At 46.7% G+C, this 26,633-nt stretch overlaps 1 protein-coding gene across 1 annotated transcript in view; it reads left to right on the top strand.

Annotated features, from left to right (window-relative positions):
* Window positions 1-26,633, top strand: part of AP1G1 (adaptor related protein complex 1 subunit gamma 1) — a 4,036,072-nt gene that overhangs the window by 3,250,359 nt on the left and 759,080 nt on the right. Inside the window, exon 22 of the mRNA XM_044079548.1 lies at window positions 7,042-7,146. Coding sequence (XP_043935483.1) covers window positions 7,042-7,146 — 105 coding nt within the window. The remainder of the gene's footprint in view (window positions 1-7,041; window positions 7,147-26,633) is intronic.

The following is a 26,633-nucleotide window of genomic DNA, read 5'->3' as shown; positions in this document are numbered from 1 at the left end:
TTATCCTTTCTCCTTTTTATATATATAACATACTTGTTTTAATTTAAGTATAATTCTCCCTCTCCCGCTGGTCGTAGCGTGTGTGTGTGACTGAATTAGGGGCCTAGTGAGTGTGCTTTCCTACAGTATGTCGGAGGCCCCTAAGGCAATTTTTTTCGAAATGCACCAAGTGTGGTCACAAGCTTTCACCGGCTGATGGCCACACTCGGTGCGTTAGGTGCCTTGGGGTTGAACACCTCTCTTCGGGGTGCACGATTTGCGCGGCGTTCAACCCCAGGGCACTTAAGGATTGAAGGTCGAAGCTAGTTCTGGCGGGCCTTCTACCCCCAGACTCTGCTTCGGCCTCCGGTGCTTTGGTGCCCGCTACCCCCCCGGTAGCGGTCACCCCTGCCTCCCTTCCTCCGACCGGGACTCAACCTCCCGCTTCGGCTCCGGAGGATAAGGAGGCCAGGAAAGAGAAGCAGCGGGAGAAGCACCTTAAGCGGCAGGCCGAGGACTCTTCATCGGCCCCGCCCGCCAAGAGGGCTTCCCCGTCCAAGTCTTCTCGATATCCTCCTCCTCGGATCCGATCCCCTTGTTTCTCCCCGGGACCTGAGGAGGAGGTGATCCGGTCCCCGTCGAGGTCATCGAGGCGACACTCCAGGTCTGCCTCGGTGGCCTCGTCGAGGTCCACTTTTAGCATATCTGATGCGGATATGGACCAGATGATGAGGAGATTCATCCAGGCCCAGATGCAGATGGGAGTGCTCTTGCCCCCCCCCCCCGCCTCTGGGGGGGAGCTCGACCTCCTTTTTCGCTTCTATAGCTCCTTCTTTGACCCACATTCCGGGCTCGGAGCCGAGCCACATTGGATCCGGGGGTAGGTCGGAGCCGACCGTGCTGGGCACGTCGGCTCCGACTATTCCCTCGAGTCTCTCGGAGCCGTGGGCCGAGCTTCGGATCCGAGGGATTCGGTGTGCTTTCGGCTCTGTCCCGGTCGGAGCACACTGGTCCTTCGGATCTGACGTTCTCGGCACTGGGTCCGATCCCCTCTTTGGATCCGAGTGGGAGTCGGATCTCGGATCCGTCTGAGTGGCTCCCCCTCGGCTTTCGCTGCGGTGGAGAGGGCACTGTCGAGTGCTTCCAGGCCTCCGGTCCTGGCTTTGGCTCCCTCCTGCACTCTTTCTCATCTGGTCCTAGCTCCCCTCATCTGGCCCTCTGGGCAGCCTGCCTCAGCGCCTTTAGGAGTTCCAGTGGAACAGGTTACAGCCCATGAGGACTCCTCGGACAGCCCCCCCGAGGAGATTCCCCACAAGGCAAAGTGCAAAAGGAGGCACATAGACTCCCCTGAGAGTCTCACAGAAGATACGGACTTGGATGAAGGGGAAGGCTCCCCGAGATCACCCCCTGAGGATGTCTCCTTTGGAGACATCATGGAAATGCTCAAAATCAGAGGTGGGTGGTCTGCCCCCAAGGCTTCCTCTGACGAGTCCGTATTCCTTGAGGCGTTCGAGGCAGGACCATCTACCTCTTGGGTGTCCCCTCCGCCCGACCCCCTGGTGGATCTCATATCCTCTAGGGCTTGGAAGAAACCGGACATCGTAGAGCCGATCTCCAAGCGCCCAGAAAAAATTTTGAGCCCCCCTGCAGAGAGATCACATTGGAGCAGAGGTCCCCCTGTGGATGCCATGTTGGTGGCTGCAGCCACTAAGAAAGAGTTGGCTCAGGAGATGACTGTTCATCCTCCGAGCAAGGAGTCTCGCGCAATGGACCGTCTTGGGAAGCGGGCCTTCAGTTCAGCGACCTTCTCTATGAGGGCCTTGAACTATATGGCACACGTTATTAGGATGCAGCGAGACCTAATTAAGGAATATGCTGCTTACCCCCCGGGGTCCATGTCGGAGGGAGACAAGGATTTGTACTCTTCCCGAATGGCCACCCTCCGCTCTATCTCTAATACCTCTATGCGGCTATTGTCTCATTCTACAGAGGGAGCCGCTAGAGCAGGCGGAGTTGGGCTTGTCATGAGGAGACAGGCCTGGCTCCATCACTGTGACTTCTCGGAGCCCTTTAAGGCGTCATTCGCGAATGCCCCTTTTGATGGTTCTGCACTGTTTGGCAAAACCATTCGCGACACTCTTGCCCAGAGCGAGAAAGACGGGAAGACCTTGTCTGCCGTCGGAGTCCGCTTCTCTGCGCCCCAGAGGTCCTTTTCCAAGAACCAAAAGGGTCAGAAGAAGATGTAGTTCTGAAAATCGCATCAATCTCAATCTGCTCAGGACAACCAGTCCTCTCGTGGCAGAGGAGGACAGGGAGGACGCCGCCCGGCAGAGGGGGTCCGAGGAATTTTGGGTCCAGAGAACCTTTCTCTGAGAGGCCCACGCAGAACCCCTGAGGGGTTTCCCGACTGCTCCACTCTGGAGGCAGTCGGGGGCGTTTTTCGAAGCACCTGGCAAAATGGAGTCCATAACGACAGATCGCTGGGTGCTTCGCATTATATCCAGAGGTTACCTAATTCCCTTCATAGCCAACCCCAGAATCAGAAGCCTTCCTGACGTCCCACCCAGTCAAAAGAAGGCGGCCGCTGCAGAAATTCAGCAGCTTCTACAAAAAAGAGACATCCAGCCTGTCCCCCCAGATCAAGTTGGATCAGGGTTTTACTCCAGGTTCTTTCTGGTGCCAAAAAAGACGGGGGACTTGAGGTCCATCCTCAACCTCTCTTTCCTAAACCTGGCGGTACCCAAACAAAAGTTCTGAATGGTCACGTTGCAATCCATCCTCCCCTTATTGCGGGAGGACGACTGTATGTGCTCTATAGACCTCAAGGATGCGTACTATCACGTTCTAGTGGACAGGCGTTCCAGGAGGTTCCTCCGCTTCCAGCTGGGAGCCAGTCACTTTCAATTCAGGGTCCTCCCCTTCTATCTCACCTCAGCCCCAGGGTGTTCACCAAGGTCCTAGCGGTAATAGCGGCCCACCTGAGACTCCAGGGAATTCAGGTCTTTCCATACCTGGACGACTGGCTCCTCACAGCCCCAACAAGGCATCTACTTTGCTCAGGCAGGGACTATTTTCTCGGTTTGGCTCCACTATTAGGATTAACCATCAACATGACCAAATCCTCTCTCATCCCTACACAGATGCTAGATTTTATAGGGGCAAGACTGGATTCCAGACAGATGCTTGCGTTCTTGACTCCAGATCGACGTTGGAACCTGATGTTACACGTGCAGGCCATTCTTCATCTGCAAACTCCTTCGGCAGAATTGATTCTGAGGGCCCTAGGATCTATGGCGGCTGCAATCCCTCTGCTACCATTGGCTCGGTTGAACATGAGGGTTCTACAGTGGACCCTCCAGGTACAATGGTCCCTGTCTTGCAACCCTCTGTCTCACCCTGTTTCCTTAAGCAAGGTTTGCAGAAAATCGCTCCTGTGGTGGCTCCAGTCTCCCAACCTCCACACGGGCCGTCCCTTCTCACTACCTCCACCAGTCGACACAGTGACCACGGACGCTTCTCGCCTGGGGTGGGGGGGGCATTTTTCAGGCAGAACAGTCCAAGGCACTTGGAACGACGTAGAGACCTCTTTGCATATCAACGTCCTAGAGATGAGAGCGGTGCTTTTGACGTTGCAAGCACTACACAACTCTCTTCCGGTAGGGACAATTGCGGTATAGACAGACTACATGTTGGTAGTCTGGTACATCAACACACAGGGGGGAACCAGGTCTTACCCCCTTTGCCGCAAGGCCATGAGAGTGTGGGAATGGGCGATTTCCACCAACCGCTTTCTTATAGCAACGCACATTCCGGGACAGTCCAACATTTTAGCGGACAGGCTCAGTCGTACTATCCTGACTCCTTACAAGTGGTCTCTCAACCACTGAGTGGCAGAGCAAGTATTTGCCCGATGGGGGCGACCTTGTTGCGATCTTTTTGCCTCTCCTTCAAACATGAAATGCAACGATTACTTCGCTCTGATCCCCCCTCCGGGGAAGTCCCCGGGAGACTCTCTAGTTCATGCTTGGCCTCCCGGTCTGCTTTATGCTTACCCTCCTCTACCCCTGATGTTGAAATTGTTACAGAAAGCCAGGCAGCTGGGGAGCAGAATGATCCTCATTGCCCCATTCTGGCCTCGTCAGACATGGTTCCCTTACCTATGGTCTCACCTAGTGTATCCACCATGGATTCTGGATCCCATTCGGATCTCATCTCTCATCCTCTCGGTCTTCTGACTCCGAACCTGGTCAACCTCAAGCTGATGGCTTGGTTGCTCCAGTTCCACTCCTCATAAGGACTCCCGGGATCTCATCACCGGTCAAAGCCATTCTTGTAGCAGCTCACAAGCCTTCCACCAGGAAGGTTTATCGGAGTAAGTGGAAACGCTTCAACATTTGGGCAAAACACCGTCGTTTAGACCCGTTTACAGCCCCGATATCATTGATTCTAGATTTTCTAACCTCTCTCTTTCACCAGGGGGCTAGTTCTTCCACAGTCAAGTTACAGCTGGCAGCAATCTCATACTACCATGTGGGGCTAGAGTCTGGTCCTATTATCACTTCCAAACTGTGTAAGACCTTCCTCAAGGGTACCTTCCTCCATAGGCCTCCAGTGAAAGAGGTGGTACCCCCATGGGATTTATCCTTAGTCTTGCAGGCCTTGACTGGTCCCCCATTCGAACCGGCTGCCACGGTTGATCTCAAATTTCTCAATTGGAAAACAGCCTTTTTGGTAGCCATAACTTCAGCCAAAAGGGTATCGGAATTGCAAGCCCTTTGTGTCAAACCACCATATTTGGTTTTACACCCGGATAGGGTTTACCTCAGAATCAACCTGTCCTTTCTACCTAAGGTATCTTCAGAAGCGAACATCAATCAATCCGTCAATCTCCCAGTGTTTTTCCCCAACTTTCATAACAAAGGAGAGTACAAGCTTCATTCCTTGGACGTACACAGACAATTACATTTTTATATCCACAGAACTGTTGGTCATAGGCAATCCGATCAGTTGTTTATCTCCTTTGCCAAAAGTAATTTTGGAAAATCAGTTTCTAAGGTTTCTCTATCTAGATGGATCTCGAGTTGTATTCTGTTAGCATATCAGAGTTCGGGAAGGCCTGCACCTCAAGGAGTCCGTGCTCATTCTACTAGGGCCGTTGCCACTTCTGCGGCCTTTCAAGCTAGGGTTCCACTGGATGACATTTGTTCTGCAGCCACTTGGGCTTCATCTCACACCTTTATCAGCCATTATAAAATAGATGTTGTTTCCCGAGGTAGAGCGTCCTTTGGCTCTGCGGTGCTCCAGAATATCCTTCCATGAAGGCCACCCAAGACTTAGGTAGCTGGGGACTCTCCCACAGGTTGCTGACAAATGAAGTTCCTACTTCAGATTAAGAAGTTATGTACTCACCATAACGTTCCATCTGAGTAGGTATCTTCACTTGTCTGCAACCATCCCTCCCTCCTTCCCCCTGACCGATTGGATCGCTCTTGTGTTATTAGCATATGTTCCCATTGGGACACCTGTTATCTGTTGTGCTATGGGCAAACTTGATCTGAGGTCAGTTAGGGCAGGCAGGGGATTATGGGTAAGGGGGAGGAGCTAGGAGCTCGGATCTATGCTATGTTAGAAGTTGCCGGCTCGGATCCGAGATCGGATCCGTATCCCACAGGTTGAAGACAAATGAAGATACCTACTCAGATGGAACGTTATGGTGAGGACATAACTTCTTATTTCCTTCTCCGCCCTCCAGTTAAGGACCCCATACCTTCTTGGGATTTAACCTTTGTGCTACAGGCCTTGATCTCTCTCCCATTTGAACAAACGGCCTCAATTGATTTGCATTTTTTGTTGTGGAAGATGGCCTTTTTGGTGGCTATTACCTAGGCCAAGAGGGTTTCTGAACTTCAGGCGTTATCTATTAAGCCCCCTTATTTGGTCTTTCACAAAGACAGGGTATCCCTTCGGACCAGCCCATCCTTGTCAAAGGTAGCTTCTAAATTGAGTATTAGGTTATTAATTTGCCAGTGTTCTTCCCAAATTTCCAAAACAAGGGAGAATATAAATTACATTTATTTGATGTACACAACCAGCTGCGTTTGTCTGCATAGAATCAAAGATTTACGAAAATTGGATCAGCTTTGTGTTTTGTTCTCCAAGCCTCATTTGGGAAAGCCTGTCTCTAAAGTTACTCTTGTTCACTGTATTTCTTTGGCCTATCAGTCCAAAGGGTTGTCCCTACCAGGCCCTGTCCAGGCACACTCCACCAGATCAGTCTTTACTTTTGTGACTTTTGGTCCAGGGTTCCTATTGATGATATTTGTTCTGCTGCTACATGGTCTTCATCGCATACCTTTATTTCCCATTACAAATTGGATCTCCTTTCCAGGAGCAGAGCATCCTTTGGCTCAGCTGTGCTCAAAAATATCCTTCCATGAGGACCTCCTAGGGTTATAGTAGCTAGGGACTTTGTCCCACAGATTGAAGATCAAATGAAAACAACTTCAGATAAGCTAGTTATGTACTTATCATAACATTCCATCTGAGTTGTTGTTTTTCATTTGTCTTCAACTGTACCTCTCTCCTTCCTCCTACCATTCTTGGGCTGTGTAGTGGACTGGACAGAAGCAGCCGTTGGATTTCTTGGTTTAAGCTGAATCAATGTGTGCATCGCTCCCCCCTTTGGTTAGGAATAAAGGGGTTTATGCTGTTATGGGATTGGTGCTGTTCTGCAACAAATTCTGAGGGGAGGAGGGAGAGTGAGGCATTTTGGGTAGGGGAGGAGCTTGGATTTTGGATCCGATGCTGGCGTATATGGCCAAATCGGATCCGTGCCAGATCTGAGTCCCACAGGTTGAAGACAAATGCAAAGCAACATCTCAAATAGAACGTTATGGTAAGTACATAACTATTTTTTATGGTGAGTTTAAGCTACACAACTGTACTGTATCTGTTATATCCACTGAAGTTGTGCAGAATGTGTGTCACTATGTTCAAGGAAAGAATGGTTTCTATAGGTTGCTAGAGTTATTTTTAATCTTTGTTGTTATTTTTTTGTTATAGTCGAATTAAGAAGATAGTATCTGTGTATGGAAGCAGTATTGATGTGGAGCTGCAGCAGAGGGCTGTTGAGTATAATGCACTTTTCAAAAGATATGATCATATGAGGTAAGAAATAATGCGGTTAAGCAGTTTGAACTCCCCACACCTTGAATGCATAACACACCTCACTCCCTGTTTTTTTTTTTTTTTAATTGATGGAGTTTGTTGAGAAGATTAACTTAAGGATGGTGGTTTTGTAATACTTGGGCACAGCAGAATGTGAATGTTTTGTTTCCACTGTTTTTCATTCTTAAATATTCATATTTTATATGTTTTATTTTACTATCAGCTCCACAAAACGTATTCAGAGTTACCATAAGAACACCCTTTAATTATGTAGAAGTTTTATACAAAAATGAAATGATAAAAAATTGTGTGAGAAGCTTCCTTCAAAGTTGTATTCTAGAGCAAGAGAGACCAGTTGCTGTGAACTGTGGCTGGGAATCTACTTCCTGAAAGCGGTTTCACTCAGTTTCTTCCAAGCCATCAAGTTGCGTTGCCTATGTACTTCTGTGCACTTTAACCCCTTCCATCATTGTAATTTTCACAATTTGTCTGACTAGTAATGCTCACTTCCCCCCATGCTCCCAGTTTGTTCTTGCCAGTTAGTGTTAGGATCTTTTCTTTTCATAAGTTGTTAGAAATATTTTTTTCAGTGCATTAAAAACATAAACCTAAGTGTTTTGGTTGCTGTAAGATCAGAAATAAACCTAAATTTTCTTGAGGCTGTCCAGTCCTCAGCTCAGGGCACAGGTTTCCATTTTACTTGGGAACTGGAGCTGATGTCGAAGCTTGCAGAAAATGCTGTCACTTCAACTTGGCCACTTAGACATTATTTCAAGGACCATGGAGATCAACCCTTGCAGCATGATATTCAGTAGTTAATGTAGTTCCAGACAGGCAACAAAGGTCCATCATAAGGGATAAGAAGTTTAGGCAATGTTCAAAGTGTTTGCCATTTTATTAGTCTGTCCTACTGGCAGCATGTGATTTCTTGTTGGTGAACTGTTAAAGCTAGAAATCAAACTCCCACATATCTTTAGAGAAGGCTATTGGTAGAGAAAAGAGACACCAGTCCTGTGACTGCCTTTGGAGCCAGACGTACAGATCTGGGACTGCCTTTCTTGTTCATAAACCATGGACTTATCTGATTGTGTTTTCTAGTCTCTCCAGAGAACACTGTTATGTTTAGGCTTGTTCCCAAGAGAGATGTTCTTCGTGTTTCACTGTTGCAGTCATTACATTTGGGTAATCTGCTGGCAGGTTGCCCTCATTCAGCCTGAATATCAAAGTCTTGGGTCCTGCGTCAGTTGCTGTCTCCTCTTCCATGACATTAGGTCGTCAGGGGTATAAAACATGCAGCCGGTGCCATTTTATTCAGTCTTTCTTGCCGCACGGTGCCCGAAGCAGAAGCTGTTCGCAAGTGCCAGTCGGCCGACTCCTGAAATTTTCGCATTCGAGTTTCAGAACCGATGTCTTCAATTAAAGCTAAGTACCCCGTTGGGGAAACTTTTTCTTTCTCCTTACCGATGTCAGTAAAAGTTAGCAATTGCATTACTTGTGGGAAGCAAATACCTCATAAGGATTTTCATTTGTACTGTATTCCTTGCCTAGGCACAGATCATAATGTGCCTTGCTGTCAGTTTTGTGCTAGATTTAACCAACGCACTATTAAGTTTCGGTATATTTTTGCTTCAAAATATTTTGGATCCAGATTTAGTTACCCTGAAATGTCGTCAGATAGCAATCTGACTACCGGAGTTCACAAAAAATGCAAAGAAAAAGACAGAGACCGTCGAGGTCCAAAACTGACGACGAAGCTTCTCCTAAGCCAGTCGCCAGTTCGCTGGTACTCAGTGAGGTGCTTTTGCAGCCCCTGATATCCACCACTTTTGAGTTGCAGGCCTCTACCGAGACCCATGCGGAGTCAAGTATGCCGTGAGATTCTCAGAGTATTGAACCCGCAGATGGGTCCAGAGCCACTGAGCAGGCACCAGCTTCTGAGGGTGTTTTCAGGCCTCAACATTTCTATATAAAACCGACGCCAGCTTCAAAAACAACTTTTAAGTCTAAAATACTGACGCATGAGCCATGTGCTTAGGCCCCTATGCCTAAAAAACAGATGATCAAAAAGGCTGAGGACTTGATTACCTTGATCAGGGGTTCCCAAACCCCGCCCCTGCTAAGAGGCCTAGGCAAGACACTGATTATGAATCTTCAGATCAGGTTTCTATTTCCTCTGATTCCTCTTCTGATCAGGAATTTTTTCTATACCACCCTATGAGGATTCATATGCAGACGAATCCATCCCATCTGCATCGCCTCCTGAGGATTATTCTTTTGGAGAAACCTTGCATACTTTAAGGGAACATTTTCATTGGGAGAGTCAGGATTTTTCTGAATCAAAAAAGAGGCTTAGGGATTTCCTTCTTCCTCAGCACAGGCCTTTGGCTATACCTCCTGTATTAGACAATTGTTGATGATGTGTTTTCGGAATCAAGAGTGGCTCCTGATTCTCTACCTCTGACTCCTAGTAAGCCAGACAAATATTACAGGGTTCCTGACTCCCACAAATTTTTATTCAAAAATCCTGCTGCTGATCCTGAAACTATCTCACAGGGTCCCAAAGGTATAAAGGCCTCTACAGCCAAAAATCATACCCCCTCTGATAGAGATTCCAGGGAGCTGGAGAGATGGGGAAAGAAGGTTTATACGTCTGCAACCTTGGCAATTAGGGCCTTAAACTGCCAGTTTCATATGCTTAAATATCAACAGCATGTTATGGGCTTATTGAAACAGAAAATGATGTTGATTTCTGATTGTGTGGAAAATAAAGAATTACAGGAATTATTGCATGCAGCAGAACAGGTTGGAAAGCATACTTTGCAATGTAGTTTTGATTCCTTGGAGGCCTCTTGCAGGGCTGCAGTTACTGGATTAGAAGGCATGCCTGGCTCAAGGAGCAAAATCTGCCTGATCATGTTAAAGCTAAATTGTTGGATGCCCCTTTACAGCATGATACTCTGGTAATAAGGCAGAAGAGGTTTTAAAGAAAATGGAAGACAAAGCTAAATCTATGCAAACTGTAAAAGATTTCTTAAAGTGCAGCCACCCAGATTCAGTAGGCACTGGCCTACTAAAAATTGGTCCTTTCGTGTGTCCAACAGAGCCTCACAAGGCAAATCCAGGCGCTCAAAAGGCTCTAGATACCAATCACAGGGTTCTTAGAGGTCAAAGCAATGGGGTGCCTCTACCTCCAATTCTGGAGGAAACAAAGCACAGACCTACAGTAAGCAGTCTCAGTGACTTCCCTCTACGATCACCAAGCACTTATCTTTTGGCAGCCCCCTTGGGGGGAAAATTAGCACCTTATGCTCAAAATTGGCATTTAGTTAACCAGGATAAGTGGGTATTAAACATAGTATCCCAGGGGTACAGATTTCATTTCCATACTTTGCCAATTCCAAACGGTTGGCCAAATCTGCCACAAAATCAATGGGCAGAGGCTCAGAAACAAGTTACGTCCCTCATGGATATGGGGGCTATTCAACCAGTACCAGAACAGGAAAAAGGACAAGGTTTTTATTCAAGACTGTTCCTGGTACCCAGAAAAGACTATGCCTGGTGTTCAATACTGGACTTACTGATTTTGAACACGTTCTTTGACATTCCAAAATTCAAAATGCTGACTTTACAACAGCTACTGTCCATGCTGGGCAAGAATGCTTGGTTAGTGACTCTAGACTTAAAAGAGGCTTACCTGCATATCCCAGTAAGGGAATCGTGCAGAAGATACCTCCGCTTCAAGGCAGGTTTTATGCATTACCAATTCTCTGCACTGCCCTTTGGCTTATGCTTATCTACTGCACCCAGGGTCTTTACAAAGTGCCTGGCACTAGTAATTGCATTTTGCAGACAAAGAAGCATACAAATCTGTCCTTACTTGGACGACTGTCTCATTCAAGCAGAAAACAAGGACATCCTTCTTCAACATCTGGCGTTTGTAAAAAGGCTTCTAACATGCCTAGGGTACACAATAAACTAAAAGAAATCACAGCTGGTACCCTCTCAAAAAATTACTTCCCTGGGTGCTAGCTTGAATACAGCTGCCCAGATGGCTTACCTTATGCCAGACAAACAAAGGCAACTGACTACATACTTCAAACAGATGGCAACAAAAATCCAGTTATCTGCAAGACAAATTTTGCAGGCTTTTGGGGTTCATGGCATCCTGCATTCTACTATTTCCATATGCAAGACTGCATATGAGGAAACTTCAATGGTATCTAAAAAGTTTATGGAGTCAAGATTGTCACAGTCTGGAAACAATGATTCCTCTCATTCCCTGCCTACAAAAGGAGTTTCTTTGGTGGGCAGAGACATGTCACCAAAACAAGGGACAGTCTTTCACTCTATCCCCTGCCACCCAAACCCTAACTACAGATGCATCAGACTATGCTTTGGGGTCCCACCTGGCGGGGAGATGTATTCAGGGCATACGGACCACAAAACAAATGCATCTGCATATCAACCAGAAAGAGATGCTAGCTGTTCAGAATGCCCTGACAGCCTTCAAGGACTTACTTCATCCAGGACAACTACTGATAATGACAGACAACACCATTGTTTTGTGGTACATAAACAAGCAGGGGGGGTACACATTCCTACCCCCTTTGCAGACTAGCCATGGCATTGTGGGACACAGCCTTGACTTGCCAAGTACATCTTCAAGCACAATTCCTGCCAGGAAAACAAAATACTCTGGCAGACGACCTAAGCAGAAATCTTATGGACCCTCACGAGTGGAAACTGGATCCACATGTCTTCAGCATGGTAACACAGAAATGGGGGAGCCCAGACATAGATCTATTTGCCTCTCCCCAAAATTATCAACTGGACAAATTCTGCACAAGGACTTATCACAGACAAGCATGGAAAGTGGAAGCCCTATCCTTCAGTTGGAAAAACATATCAGTTTACGGCTTTCCTCCTCTGCCTCTTCTCCCCAAGGTCTTACTAAAGGTGAGACAAGAAAAACCAAAAATTATCCTAATTGCCCCGGACTGGCCTCGCCAGCACTGGTACCCAATTCTAAGGAATATGTCTCAACTCCCTCCTTGGTACTTGCCTCAAATACCTCATCTACTGTCTTGACAGAGCAATCAAATTCTGCACACTCAGCTCCAAACTCTGAACCTGCCAGCATGGCTGATCATTTAATTATTCAAACAGCACCTCTTAGTAAATCTGTGATGGATGTCATTTTGGAAGCCAGAAGGCCTAGTACTAGAAAATCTTATGCTGATAAATGGAAGAGATTCTGTGCTTGGAACCAAGCACAAGGGACGGGCACAGCAAAACCAAATATTCCTCAGATTTTACAATACTTGACTGAGATGCTTGACAAGGGCCTATCTTTTTCTTCAATAAAAATCCATGCCTCTGCTCTCCATTTGTGGGGGCACCTGACATCTGGGGCAAGAAAAACTGAATAAAATGGTGTTGGCTGCATGTTTTATACCCCTGACAACCTGATGTCATGGAAGAGGAGACAGCAACCGACGCAGGACCCAAGACTTTGATTTTCAGGCCGACTGAGGACAACCTGCCAGCAGATTACCGAAATTTAATGACAGCAACAGTGAATACACTCGAACATCTGCATTTATGGTAAGTGTACACAACTGTACTTTATCCTGCCAGGGGTAGCCCTCAGTCGGCCGAATACCAGAGGCTTAGTATTTCTGCATCGGTTGCTGTCGCTCTAGAACTGACGTCAGGTCGTCAGTGGTATAAAAACAGGCAACCAACGCTATTACATCAGTCTTTCTTGCCGAGGAGTCCGAAGCAGAAGCAGTTTGCACGAGTGCCGGTCGGCCGCTACCTGACTTTTCGTTTCCGAGTTGAAGTCTTCTAAAGCTAAGTACCCCATTAGGGATCGGTTTTTTTTTTGCTCTAACCGATGTCAGAAAAAGTTAACAATTGTCTCACTTGTGGAAAGCAAATACCACACCGAGACTTCCATTCTTACTGCGTCACCTGTTTAGGCCGAGACCACGACATCCCTCGCTGTCACTTTTGTGCTTTGTTCAATGCCAGAACTATACGTCTGGCCCTTATTGTAGCTAAATATTTTCGCTCAGTCCTCATATTCCGATATGGTTTCAGTAAGCCATCCATCTACCGATCTTAAAAATGTAAGGATAAAGACAGAGACAGACCGCATAGGTCCAAAACTGCAGACGATGCTTCTGTTAAGCTAGTCGTCAGTTCTCCGATCCTCAGTGAGGCGCTTTCCCAGCCCCTGATGCCTACTTCTGTGGATTCGCAGGCCGCTACCGAGACCCATTCAGAGTCCAATATGCCGTGAGACTCTTCTTCAACTAAGGATCCTGCAGATTTCTCTACCTTGGATGGGTCTGGAACAGCTGAGCAGGAACTGGCTTCCGAGGAAGTTCTTCGCACTACCGATACTCACCACAATCCGACAACTTCTTGAGCGTCTACAGTTCATTCTAAAACTGCCGAGTTTCTAAGGTCCAGGGTACGAACTACGCCTAAAAAAAACGACAACCCCTGGTCAGGCACCTACTTCCATGCCTCAATCTCAAATGCTTAAAATGGCAGAAGACCTTATGCTTTTTAGGGTAAGCCAGGCTACCCCTTCTAAATGAAAGAGAGACTTGTCCCCAGTAGTTTTATCTGAACAGGAGTTCAATGACTCTGAGGTTTCTGAATATGAAGACATGCAACCCCTCTCTGCTTACGAGGATTCTGATGCAGAGAAATCCATACCTTCTGTTTCTCCTCCCGAGGATTTTTCATTTGGTGATACCCTACATACTTTAAGGGAGCATTTCCACTGGGAATGTCAGGACTATCCTCAATCAAAAAAGAGACTCAGGGAATTCTTAGATTTACCACAGCACAGACCTTTAGCCATTCCTCCTGTCCTGGATGTTGTGGATGATGTTTTTATGGAGTCCAGTTTGACTCCTGATACCCTTCCTCCTGCTCCCAGGAAACCTGACAGATACTACAGAGTCCCTGACTCTCAAATTTCTTTTCAATAGTCCTACTACTGACCCAAAGGTCATCTCCCAAGGACCTAAAGGAATTAAAGCAACCTCAGCTAAGAATCCCACCCCCTCCGACAGGGATTCACGAGCTTTAGACAGATGGGGTAAAAAAGTATACACATCTGCAACTCTTCCTATTAGAGCACTAAATTGTAAGTTCCACATGCTGAAATATCAGCAGTATACCATGGAACTCCTCAAAAAAATTTATATCTTCCTTTCCTGCTTGTACAGAAAATAAAGAATTACAGGAGCTTATGCAATCTGCAAGCCAAGTTACTAAGCACACCTTGCAATGTGGCTTTGACGCCCTAGAAGCATCTTGCAGGGCAGCAGTCACTGGTTCTGTCCTTAGAAGGCATGCTTGGCTTAAGCAACAGACCTTGCCAGACCATGACAAATCAAAATTATTGGAAGCACCATTGAACAAACACAATTTGTTTGGCACCAAGGCAGAAGAGGTCTTAGAAAAGATGGAAGTAAAAGCTAAATCTATGCAGACAGTTAAAAACTTTTTGCGGTTCCAGCCTTCGAGGTTCAGAAGGCATTACCCCTCCAACCACTGGTCCTTTTCAGCCCCCTCCAGGCCAGCTCAGCCAAGACCCAGGGGAAGCAGACCTCCAGACAGCAGTCTCAGGGAATGCAGAGTTCTAAGCAAATGGAGATGTCCTTCATGGATGCATCTGCAGTCATAACAACTGGGTTGTCCTGTCGTCAGGCAGCCCTTCAGTCGGCCGGATTCCAAAGTCTGGGTCCGGCTTCGGCTGATGTCGCACTTCACCCGACGTCATCTCTGTTGGTCTTCGGGTATAAAGGCATCAGCCGACGCCATTTTCCTCAGTCTTTCTTGCCGCGTGGCGCCCGAAGCAGAAGCTGTTCGCAAGTGCCGGTCGGACGGATCCAGAGATTACTACTACCGAATACTACTTCGAAGACTTCTAAAGCTAAGTACCCCGTTGGGGACTCTTTCTTGCCTCAGCCGATGTCAGAAAAAGTAAATAATTGTTTAACTTGTGGGAAACAAATACCTCATAAAGATTTCCACTCTTACTGTTTGCCTTGTTTAGGCCCAGCCCACGATGTAGCAGCCTGTTCGGCCTGTGCTTCTTTCAACCGACGTACGCTTAGGCGTCGGTCGGAGTTTGCTGAACAGTTTTTCGGCTCAGATTTTGCGTATATTATGCCGTCGGATCCTCCGACTTCCCAAATCACTAAAAACGCAAAGAAAAGACCGACACTCGCGGTCCACGGTTTCGGCCGAAACCATGGTTAAGCAAACGCATGAGTGTCTCTGTTTCGGCGAAACCGAGAAAACTGATCAAAGTACAGCTGAATCTATGACTACCACTGAGGCTCCTGCTACTTCACTTGAATCGGCCTCAGAAATTTTATCCACTACGGTGGTTGCTACTGACTTATCAGACACCATTCCATTGGATGTCTCTACCCCAGCATGTGGTGCTGCTAGGCCCCCAGCAGCCATGTCCATTAAGGCCTTTGCCAGGGCTAAAGCAGCCAAATCTACTAAAGCAGTGCCTGTCAAACCCCCTACAACCAGGCCCACATCTAGCTCACAAATGCTTACTCTGGCAGAAGATTTAATATCATTGATTAGGGGATCTCAATCCCACCCAGACAGGGCCTCTCAGCCCCCAGAGAAGAGACCTAGGGCAGAGCCCCCCGAGCCTGTGTCCTCTGATGATTCAGCCGATGACTCAGACATAACAGACCAGCCAGAGGCTCCTTTCTCCAATTATGAAGACTCAGATGCTGAAGAATCCATTCCAGCTGCTTCCCCACCAGAAGAATTCTCCTTTGGGGAAACCTTACATGCCATGTGAGAGCAATTCCAATGGCAGCAGCAGGATTTCTCAGATTCCAGGAAAAGGCTTAGGACTTTTCTGCATCTTCCACAGCACAGGCCCTTAGCTGTACCTCCTGTCCTTTCTGTGGTGGACGATGCCTTTAATGATGTCTGCTCTGCACCAGACTCTTTACCTCCAGCCCCTGCCAAACCAGATAGATTCTACAGGGTACCAGATACTCATCATCACCTTTACAAGGCCCCTCTTGCAGACCCCGAAACTATATCCCAGGGTCCTAAGGCAGTAGCCTCGGCCACAGCAAAACCCTATTCCTTCTGAAAGGGAAGCCAGGTCTTTAGACAGATGGGGCAAAAAAGTCTACACCTCAGCTACTCTCTCAGCTAGAGCTTTAAATTGTCAGTTTCACATGATACAATACCAAGAGTTTATGCTTGATCAGTTAACTAAAAAACTATCCTCTGATGACTCTGTCGATAAGAAATATGTATTAGAAATGGTAAATAACATACAACAGGTTAGTAACCATTCCTTAAAATGTGTCTATGATGCACTGGAGGCTTCATTTAGGTCAGCCATGACTGGCACAGTGATAAGAAGACAGGCATGGCTAAAAGAACAAGTCTTACCGGATCATGTTAAGGCTAAGTTATTAGATGTTCCTATGGATAAGACCAGTTTGTTTGGTACACCTGCCCAGCAGGTAATGAAGAAAATGGAAGAAAAGGCAAAATCTGTTCAAACAGTTAAAGATTTCTTGCAGGTTCAGCCCCCAAGGTTTAGCAGGAACTGGCCTGCCAAAAATTGGTCCTTTCCTGACTCCACAAGATCCCAAAGGGGCAGGAATAGACGTCCCAGAGGCAGAAACCAATCCAGAGGAGGTGCCTACAGAGGACGACAGTGGCAAGGTAATAACAGAGGCACAGACACAACCACTGCCACTACAACAACACAATCACAGTGACTTAACTCTAAAGCCGCCTACCAGGGAACAAATAGCAGCTCCATTAGGCGGCAAATTAACCTTATTTTCGAAAAACTGGCACTACATCACAAAAGACAAGTGGATTTTGCAAACCATAGATCAAGGCTACCGGTTCCACTTCCACACTTTACCAGTCAAAAGAGGAATACCAAACCTACCTCCAAATCAAAAAACAGAAGCTCTACAGCAGATAATGCAATTAGCAAAGATGAGAGCTGTGGAAAGAGTGCCAATTACAGAACAAGGAAAAGGATTCTACTCCAGACTATTCCTAGCTCCAAGAAAGGAAAAAAGTTGGAGGCCTATTCTCGACCTGTCCACCTTAAATACATACATCATTGTCCCAAAATTCAAAATGCTGACCCTACAGCAACTTCTTCCCATGCTGGGCAAGGAGTGTTGGCTGGTAACTCTAGATCTCAAGGAGGCATACCTGCACGTCCCCATTCGACCAATCTGCAGAAGATACCTCAGATTTCTTGCAGGATCAGAGAATTATCAATTCTCAGCATTGCCCTTTGGCTTATCTACTGCGCCCAGAGTATTCACAAAATGCCTGGCATCAGTAATCGCCCACTGCAGACTACAGGAATCCAAATTTACCCATACCTGGACGACTGCCTGCTACAAGGGGACAACAAAAGCAAGCTGACAACAGATTTACAAAGGGTCATTTACTTGCTACAAGCACTGGGATACACAGTCAATTTACAAAAGTCAAGGCTGATACCATCCCAAACAAGGACATTCTTGGGCGCAGAATTGGACACAGTAAGACAAATGGCATTCCTAACTGCAGAAAAACAAAAAGAACTCCCTCTTTACTTCTTGGCTCTAACAAAATAGAACAAGTTAACAGCAAGAAAAGTACTGCAGGCCTTGGGCTTCATGGCATCATGCATAATCTTGGTCCCACATGCCAGACTACATATGAGAAAACTACAGTGGTACCTAAAGAATTTATGGTCTCAACACAGTCACAGCCTAGAAGCAGAAATTCCACTAATTCCATGCTTAAAACAGGAGTTCCTATGGTGGGCTCAAGCATGCCAGTCAAACCCGGGGCTACCCTTTCGCAGCTGTCAAGCAAATCAGACCATCACAACAGACGCCTCAGACCTAGGATGGGGGGCTCACATGCTGGACAAATGCGTGCAAGGTTTGTGGACCCAGGATCAACTTCACCTGCACATCAACCTAAAAGAGATGCTGGCAGTAAAACTGGCAATCCAAAACTTCAGACCATTTCTCAAAGAAGGCCATTTGATGATAAGGACAGACAACACCACAGTCATGTGGTACATCAACAAACAGGGAGGCACTCATTCATACCCCTATGCAGAATGACTTTGGAGCTTTGGAACCTGGCACTCAGCTACAACATCCAGTTACAGGCAATGTTTGTACCGGAAAGGAGAATACTCTAGCAGACATTTTAAGCAGAACCACATCGGATGCCCACGAATGGATGCTACATCCGGACATCTTCAAGACCATCTCAAAGAAATGGGGAATGCCTCAGATAGATCTATTCGCTTCCCCTCTCAATCACCAGCTCAAAAAATTCTGCACAAGGACATTCCACCCACTGGCATGGAAAGTGGATTCGCTCTCCTTCAGCTGGAAAGGCCTAACAGCATATGCATTCCCTTCTCTTCCCTTGATACACAAGGTATTACTAAAAATCAAGGAGGAACGTCCAAGGATAACCCTGATAGCTCCAAACTGGCCAAGACAACACTGGTACCCATTGCTGAGAAGCATGTCTCGGAACAACTTGTGGTCAATACCCCTGATGCCTTTGATGTTAACTCAGAACAACTACAGCATCATGCATCCGAACCTAAAAACGTTGCAACTGACTGCATGGAACATCACATAGCAGCCACTAATCCAGAACTTTCCCAAAGGGTTAAAGACATTATCCTAGAAGCCCTCAGACCTTCAACAAGAAGGAATTATGCAGGAAAATGGAAAAGGTTTGTCATTTGAAGTACTGAAAGAGGAAAAAATGTGTCAAATATAGATATGGCTAACATTCTGGAGTACTTGGCAGAGCTTCTACATACAGGCCTGTCCTATTCCTCCATCAAGATACATGCATCAGCTATATCAGCAGAATACAGTTTTGATCCACCTGTCTTTTCACATCCTTTACTCAGGCAGTTCCTCAGAGGAATCAAGAATGTAAAACCTCCAAGGAAACCACCATTGCCAGCTTGGGATTTGAACTTTGTGCTAGAAAAGTTGACACTCGCACCTTTTGAACCAGCAGCAACAGCAGGCCTACAACATCTATCGTGGAAAACTACTTTCCTTCTGGCAATAACCTCAGCAAGGAGGGTTTCTGAACTTCAGGCCCTAATGGCAGTACAGCCCTTCCTAATCTTCCACCAAGATAGAGTGTCCATGAGGACTAATCCTACATTTATGCCTAAGGTGGTATCCAGAGTGTCCTTAAACCAGGCAATCCACCTACCTGCCTTCTTTCCCAACCCACAAAACAGAGGGGAAAGAATACTACACACCTTGGATGTACATAGACAGCTACGCTACTACCTGGACAGAACAAAAAGTAGCAGAAAAACTGACCAGCTTTTTGTAGCCTATGCAACAGGAAGAGAAGGAAAAGCTATTTCCAAACAGACAATCTCCAAATGGATAGGAAATTGCATACGATTCTGTTACTCCTTCCATGGAAAACCAATTCCACAGAACATAAGGCCTCATTCTACAAGGGCAACAGCCACTACCACAGCCTTCTTACGAGGAGTGGCAACCAAAGACATTATTGAGGCGGCTACTTGGACCTCCGTGCATACATTTGCCAAGCATTATAATTTACCTCTCTATTCTAGATCCTGAGCAGGGTTTGCCACTGCCGTACTGCAAGGGATCCTAACCACACCATAATCTAGTTTTTCCTCCTCCCCTAGTTGGCTATGGTATTCTACCCAGTTGTTATGACTGCAGATGCATCCATGAAGGACATAGTACAGTTTTGTACCTACCATAAATGTAGATGTCCGAACTGGATAGCATCTGCAGTCAGGATTACCCTCCCTCCTTCCCCTCTGTGGTACTCCTAGGGTGTTTACCCTCCTAATAGCTAGCTGGTGGGGGGGGGAGTCTCTTATGGTGTATTTGTTTGTATATATGTACATACATACTTATTTTTTGTGTTTGTCTTCTACCTTTTTGGAAACATTGGCATTCATCCAAATTTTAGCCTTCCAAGAGGGCAACTGGCATCTGGGGCAAGAAACACTGAGGAAAATGGCGTTGGCTGATGCCTTTATACCCGAAGACCAACAGAGATGACGTCGGGTGAAGTGCGACATCAGCCGAAGCCGGACCCGGACTTTGGAATCCGGCCGACTGAAGGGCTGCCTGACGACAGGACAACCCAGTTGTTATGACTGCAGATGCTATCCAGTTCGGACATCTACATTTATGGTAGGTACAAAACTGTACTTTCCTCCTCTTCAAAAACAGGGAATGCTAAGCCCAACCCCTTATGGTAAGAACTCAGAATGTCTTTACATCTCCACCCCTTACCTCTGCCCACCTGCTTGTGCCCCTAAGAGGAAAACTCTTCTTCCATGCAAACCACTGGACCTCTATTACCAACGACTGATGGGTCCTCAACATAATGCCCCAGGGATACAAATTTTATTTCCACACACTGCCATCCCCAAAAGGGTTCCCAGATCTTCCTCCAAACCAGTGGGCAGAGACCAAAAAGCAAGTCCATTCCCTGCTCTCCATGAGGTCAATACAACATGTTCCTGCAGACTAGATAGGCCAAGATTTCTTTTCCAGACTTTTCCTGCTACCCAGAAAAGAGGGCACCTGGCACCCAATCCTCGATCTGTGCATTCTAAACACCTTTCTGGTGCTATCAAAATTCAAAATGCTCACCCTCCAGCAGCTTTTTCCTATGCTTTCCTAGGATGCTTGGTTAATCACCCTAGACCTAAAAGAGGCCTACCTACACATCACAATCGGAATCTTGCAGAAAATATGTACGTTTCAGTGCAGGATCTTTGCACTTTCGGTTCTCTCTGCTTCCCTTTGGCTTATCTACTGCTCCCAGAGTTTTCACAAATTGCCTGGCTCCAGCCATTGCTTTTTGCAGACAGATATTTAAATTTATCCCTACTTAGGCAATTGCCTGATTCAGGCAGACAGGAAAAGTTGTTATAGCCCCTGACCTTTGTAAAGGACCTACTGACCTCCCTGGGGTGTACTATCAACGAAAAGAAATCAAAACTAGTCCCCACACAAAAAATTGCATTTCTGGGAGCAAGCTTGGACACAGCATCTCAGATTGCATTCCTTACTCCAGAAAAACAAGCCTACTTGACAAGCTGCTACTCTCAACTAGCCATCAGAACCCAGTTATCCGCAAGGAAAATCCTGCAAGCTCTAGGTTTCATGGCCTCCTGCATTCTACTCATTCCATATGCCAGACTGCATATGAAGAAACTAGTGTGATACCTCAAAAGCCTTTGGTGTCAACACTCTCACGACCTGGAAACTGTCATATGATACCCTAAGGAAAGATTTTCTTTGGTGGGCAACAGCATGCAACCACAACAAGGGACTTCCCTTCTCACAACCCCACGCTGCGCAGACCCCCCCACCACAGATGCATCAGACTATGCCTGGGGTTCACACCTGGACGGCAGGTGCATTCAGGGCCATTGGAGCCCAAATCAAATACATCTGCCCATCAGTCGAAAAGAGATGCTAGCTGTTCAGCACACCCTGACAGCTTTCAGACCCCTACTGTCCCCGGGGCCTCTAGTGATCAAAACAGACAACACCACAGTGATGTATATCAACAAGCAGGGAGGGACTCACTCTTATCCTCTCTGCATGCTCACCATGACCCTTTGGCACACGGCCTCAGCCATGCAAGTACACCTGCTAGCACAAATCCTGCCAGGCTCCCTAAACTCTCTGGCAGACAACTTAAGCAGACACCTGCTAGACCCACGCGAGTGGCACCTAGACCACAGAACCTTCAACCTTGTAACCCAGAAATGGGGCACCCCGAAGGTGTACGTCTTTGCCTCCCACTCCAATCATCAGCTCAGCAAATTCTGCACCAGGGAACCTCACAGCAAGGCCTGGAATGTGGATGCTCTGTCCTTCCAATGAGTAAACCTCTCGATCTATGCATTTCCTCCTCTACCACTCATTTCAAGGGTACTGCTCAAAATAAGGGAGGAAAAAACAAAGGCAATCTTAATTGCCCCAGACTGGCCACACCAGCACTGGTACCCACTACTGCTCAACCTGTCACCCCTGCCACCATGGCATCTACCTCAGATCCCAACACCCCTGACCCAGAAATGCATACACCCACAATTGCAGACTCTGAACCTGGCAGCCTGGCTTATTCCCTGACCTCTTCTCCAGCTGCCAGCCTAAGAAAGCAAGCCCTGGATGTTATACATTAGGCCAGACGCCCCAGCACTAGAAAATCCTATGCTGACAAGTGGAAAAGATTTTGCACCTGGATCCAGGGTAAGGGAGCTGAAACAGCACAGCCCTCCCTACCTCTCTTCCTGGATTACCTAGCAGATCTACTACACAGGGGGTCTATCCTTCTCTTCTATTACAATTCATGCCTCTGCCATCTCTGCTCATTAGAGCATAGAGCCACCTCTCTTCTCACACCCTCTCATCAAACAGTTCCTAAGAGGGGCTAACAACTTAAGGCCACCCAGAAGAGCTCCTACCCCAGCTTGGGACCTTTACTTTGTGTTGGAAAAGTTCACCCTACTCCCATTTCAACCTGCAGCTTCAGCAGAGTTAAAATTCCTCTCTTGGAAAACAGCCTTGCTTTTGGCCCATCACTTCAGCTAGAAGTGGTTCAGAGCTACAAGCACTCATGGCTGTAGAGCCCTTCATCATTTTCCATGATGACAGGGTCTCCCTCAGGGCTAACCCATCCTTCATGCCTAACGTGGTGTCCAGTGTGGCTCTCAGCCAATCCATTCATTTGGCCACCTTTTTCCCTAACCCACAAACCAAGGGGGAAAAGGATTCAGCACACTCTAGATGTGCACAGACAGCTCAGATTCTAACTGGATAGGACTAAATATTTTAGAAAAACTGACCAATTACTAGTCAGCTTAGCAGCTGGGGCAGAGGGCAAGGCCATATCCAAACAAACAATCTCCAAAAGGATAGCACACGGCATCCATGTCTGCTTCAAACAGCACGTGTAACCACCCCCAAAGGGGGTCAGGACGCATTCCACCAGGGCAACCTCCACCTCTGCAGATTTTCTCAGAGGAGTCCCCACCAGGGACATCCTGGAGGCTGCAACGTGGACTTCTGTTTATACCTTCGTACCTTCAAGTATTACTACCTGCCTATGTTCTCCATATCCAGGGCAGGATTTGCCACCACAGTCTTGCAGGGCATCCTAGCCAGCTCCCAGTCTTCTTGACTGCCTCCACCCTTTTCTTCAGCTTTGGGAATCAACCCAAGTGTGATGACTGCAACAGTGAAATATGAAGAACATAGTACACTTGTGTATGCTTACCATAAATGTAGATGTTCGAGTGTATTCACTGTTGCAGTCCTGGTTTCCCACCCTCCATCCCCCTTGTCTCTCTCTCTCTCACTCTCTCCCCCTCTCTCCTTACAGGGAAGTTTTGGTATTTACTTTATACTGCTGGTGATGTTCATCGTGTTTCACTGGTGCAGTCATTACACTTGGGTTATCCTGCTGGCAGGCTACCCACAGTCAGCCTGAATTCCAAAGTCTTGGTCTGGCGTCCGTTGCTGTCGCCTCTTCCCTGACGTCAGTGTGCCAGAGGTATAAAAGATGCAGCCGACGCTATTTTCTTCAATATTTCTTGCCGCTCGGTGCCCAAAGCAAAAGCAGTTTGCAAGTGCCGGTCGGCAGACTCCTGAAATTTTCAAATTTGAATTTCAGATCCAAAGTCTTCATTAAAGCTAAGTACCCCGTTGGGGAAACTTTTTTTCTTGCTCCAGACCGATGTCAGAAAAAGTTAACAATTGTATTTCTTATGAGAAGCAAATACCTCATAAGGTTTTTCATTCTTACTGTATGCCTTACCTAGGACCTGATCACAACATTGCTAGCTGTCGGTTTTGCTCTAGTTTTAACCAATGCACTATTAAGCGTCTGTATGATTTTGCCTTTCATTACTTTGGCCGAAGATTCAATTATATAATGCCGTCGGAACAACCGATGACCAGAGTTTATAAAAAGCGCAAGGAAAAGGACAGGCATCCGAGGTCCAAAACCAATGAGGCTTCCGCTAAGCCAGTCGGCGGTACGCCAGTTCACAGTGAGGTGGCTTCGCAGCCCCTGACGCCCGCTACCTCAGAGCCACAGGCCGCTGCCAATTCCCATGTGGAGCCAGCTAGGCCTCTGGATACTCAAGGTATTGGACACTCTGAAATTATTCCCTCAGATGGGTCCAGAGTCGCTGAGCAGGCATCAGCTTCTGAGGGTGTTTTCAGACCTACACAGTTATATGTAAAGCCTACCTCAGCTTCCAAAGCAAAGACTAAAGCAGCTGCAAAGACAAAGAAACACAAGTACAGCATTCTCCTGGACAAACTTCCATGCCTAAAAAACAGATGCTCAAAATGGCCGAAGACCTAATTATTTTGATCAGGGGTTCCCATCCCCCTCCTGATAAGAGGTCTAGGCAAGAGACAGAATATGAATCTTCAGATCAGGTTTCCATTTCCTCTGACTCTTCTGAGCAGAAATGCTCTCTTCCTCCCTATGAGGATTCTGATGCTGAAGAATCTATTCCTTCAGCCTCTCCTCCTGAGGTTTTATCTTTTGGGGGAACCATGCATACCATGAGGGAGCACTTCCACTGGGAGAGCCAAGACTACTCAAAATCAAAGAAAAGGCTTAGAGATTTTCTTTTACTACCTCAGCACAGGCCGCTTGCTATTCCCCCTGTGTTAGACATTGTAGATGATGTATTTTCAGAGTCCGCCCTTTCTCCTGACTCTCTACACCCTGCCCCTGTAAAACCAGACAGATACTACAGGGTTCCAGACTCTCATAAATTTCTTTATAAAAACCCTGCTGCTGATCCAGAAACTATTTCTCAGGGTCCCAAAGGGGTCAAGGCTTCTACTGCAAAAAAACCCTATCCTCTCTGACAGGGACTCTAGGGCACTAGACAGATGGGGAAAAAAGTTTACATTTCTGCTACTTTGGCTGTGAGGGCTTTAAATTGTCAATTTCATATGCTTAAATATCAGCAATACTTAATGTCACTGCTAAAACAGAAAATGTTCTCAAATTCTGATTGTGCAGAAATTAAGGAAATGCAGGATTTATTGCATGCATCTGAACAAGTGGGAAAACATACATTGCAGTGTGGTTTTGATTCTCTAGAGGCCTCTTGCAGGGCCGCAGTTACGGGTTCTGTCATTAGGAGGCATACTTGGTTAAAGGAACAGATTCTACCTGATTATGTTAAGGCAAAATTACTAGATGCTCCATTACAACAGGATACTGTATTTGGTGTTAAAGCAGAGGAGGTGGTGAAGAAAATGGAGGACAAAGCTAAATCTATGCAAACAGTAAAGGATTTCTTACAGGTACAGCCACCCAGATTTAGCAGAAATTGGCCTAGAAAGAATTGGTCCTTTCCAGTGTCAGACAGACCACAAAGAGGCAGATACAGATGCCCTAGAGGCAGATCCCAGCCCCAGGGCTCATACAGGCCTAAACAGTGGGGCGCTTCTACCTCCAAAAGCGGAGAAGACAAATCACAGCCATACAGGAAACGGTCCCAATGACTTCCCTCTGCCAGCACCAAGCACTTATCTTTTGGCAGCCCGCTTAGGGGGAAAACTAGCACTTTTTTTTCACAAAACTGGCACATGATCACCCAGGGCAAATGGGTCTTGAATATAGTGTCCCAGGGCCACAGGTTCCACTTTCACACCCTGCCAAGGGCAAAAGGTATGCCAGACCTGCCACACATTCAACGGGCAGAGGCACAAAATCAAGTTTCATCCCTCATGGACATGAGGGCCATTCAGCGAGTACCACAGCAAGAGCAGGGCGAAGGATTTTACTGAAGGCTTTTCTTGGTACCCCGAAAGGACAAAGCCTGGAGACCAATACTGGACCTGTCTATTCTGAATATATTTCTGGACGTTCCAAAATTCAAAATGTTGACTTTGCAGCAGCTTCTGCCCATGCTGGGCAAGAAGGCTTGGCTTGTAACTTTAGACCTAAAAGAGGAATACCTGCATGTACCAATTAGACAATCTTGCAGAAGATACCTCAGATTCCTAGCTGGCTCAATGCACTACCAATTCTCTGCACTGCCCTTTGGCTTATCTACTGCACCCAGGGTCTTCACAAAATGCCTGGCGCCAGTAATTGCATATTGCAGACAAAGAGGAATTCAAATATATCCTTACTTAGACGATTGCCTTATTGCAGAGAACAAGAACATTCTACTAGAGCACCTGACGTTTTAAAAAGATTATTGATTTGCCTAGGGTACACAGTAAACAAAAAGAAATCAAAATTAGTACCCTCTCAAGAGATAATATTCCTGGGTGCAAGCTTAAATACAACTGCCCAGATGGCTTATCTCACTCCAGACAAAGGCAACTGACTTCTTACTTCAC

This window comes from Protopterus annectens, chromosome 8.part0 (genome assembly GCF_019279795.1).
Source record: "Protopterus annectens isolate FY-2018-M chromosome 8.part0, PAN1.0, whole genome shotgun sequence".
NCBI lineage: Eukaryota > Metazoa > Chordata > Ceratodontiformes > Protopteridae > Protopterus > Protopterus annectens.
This window is presented reverse-complemented; position numbering and strand designations above follow the sequence as displayed.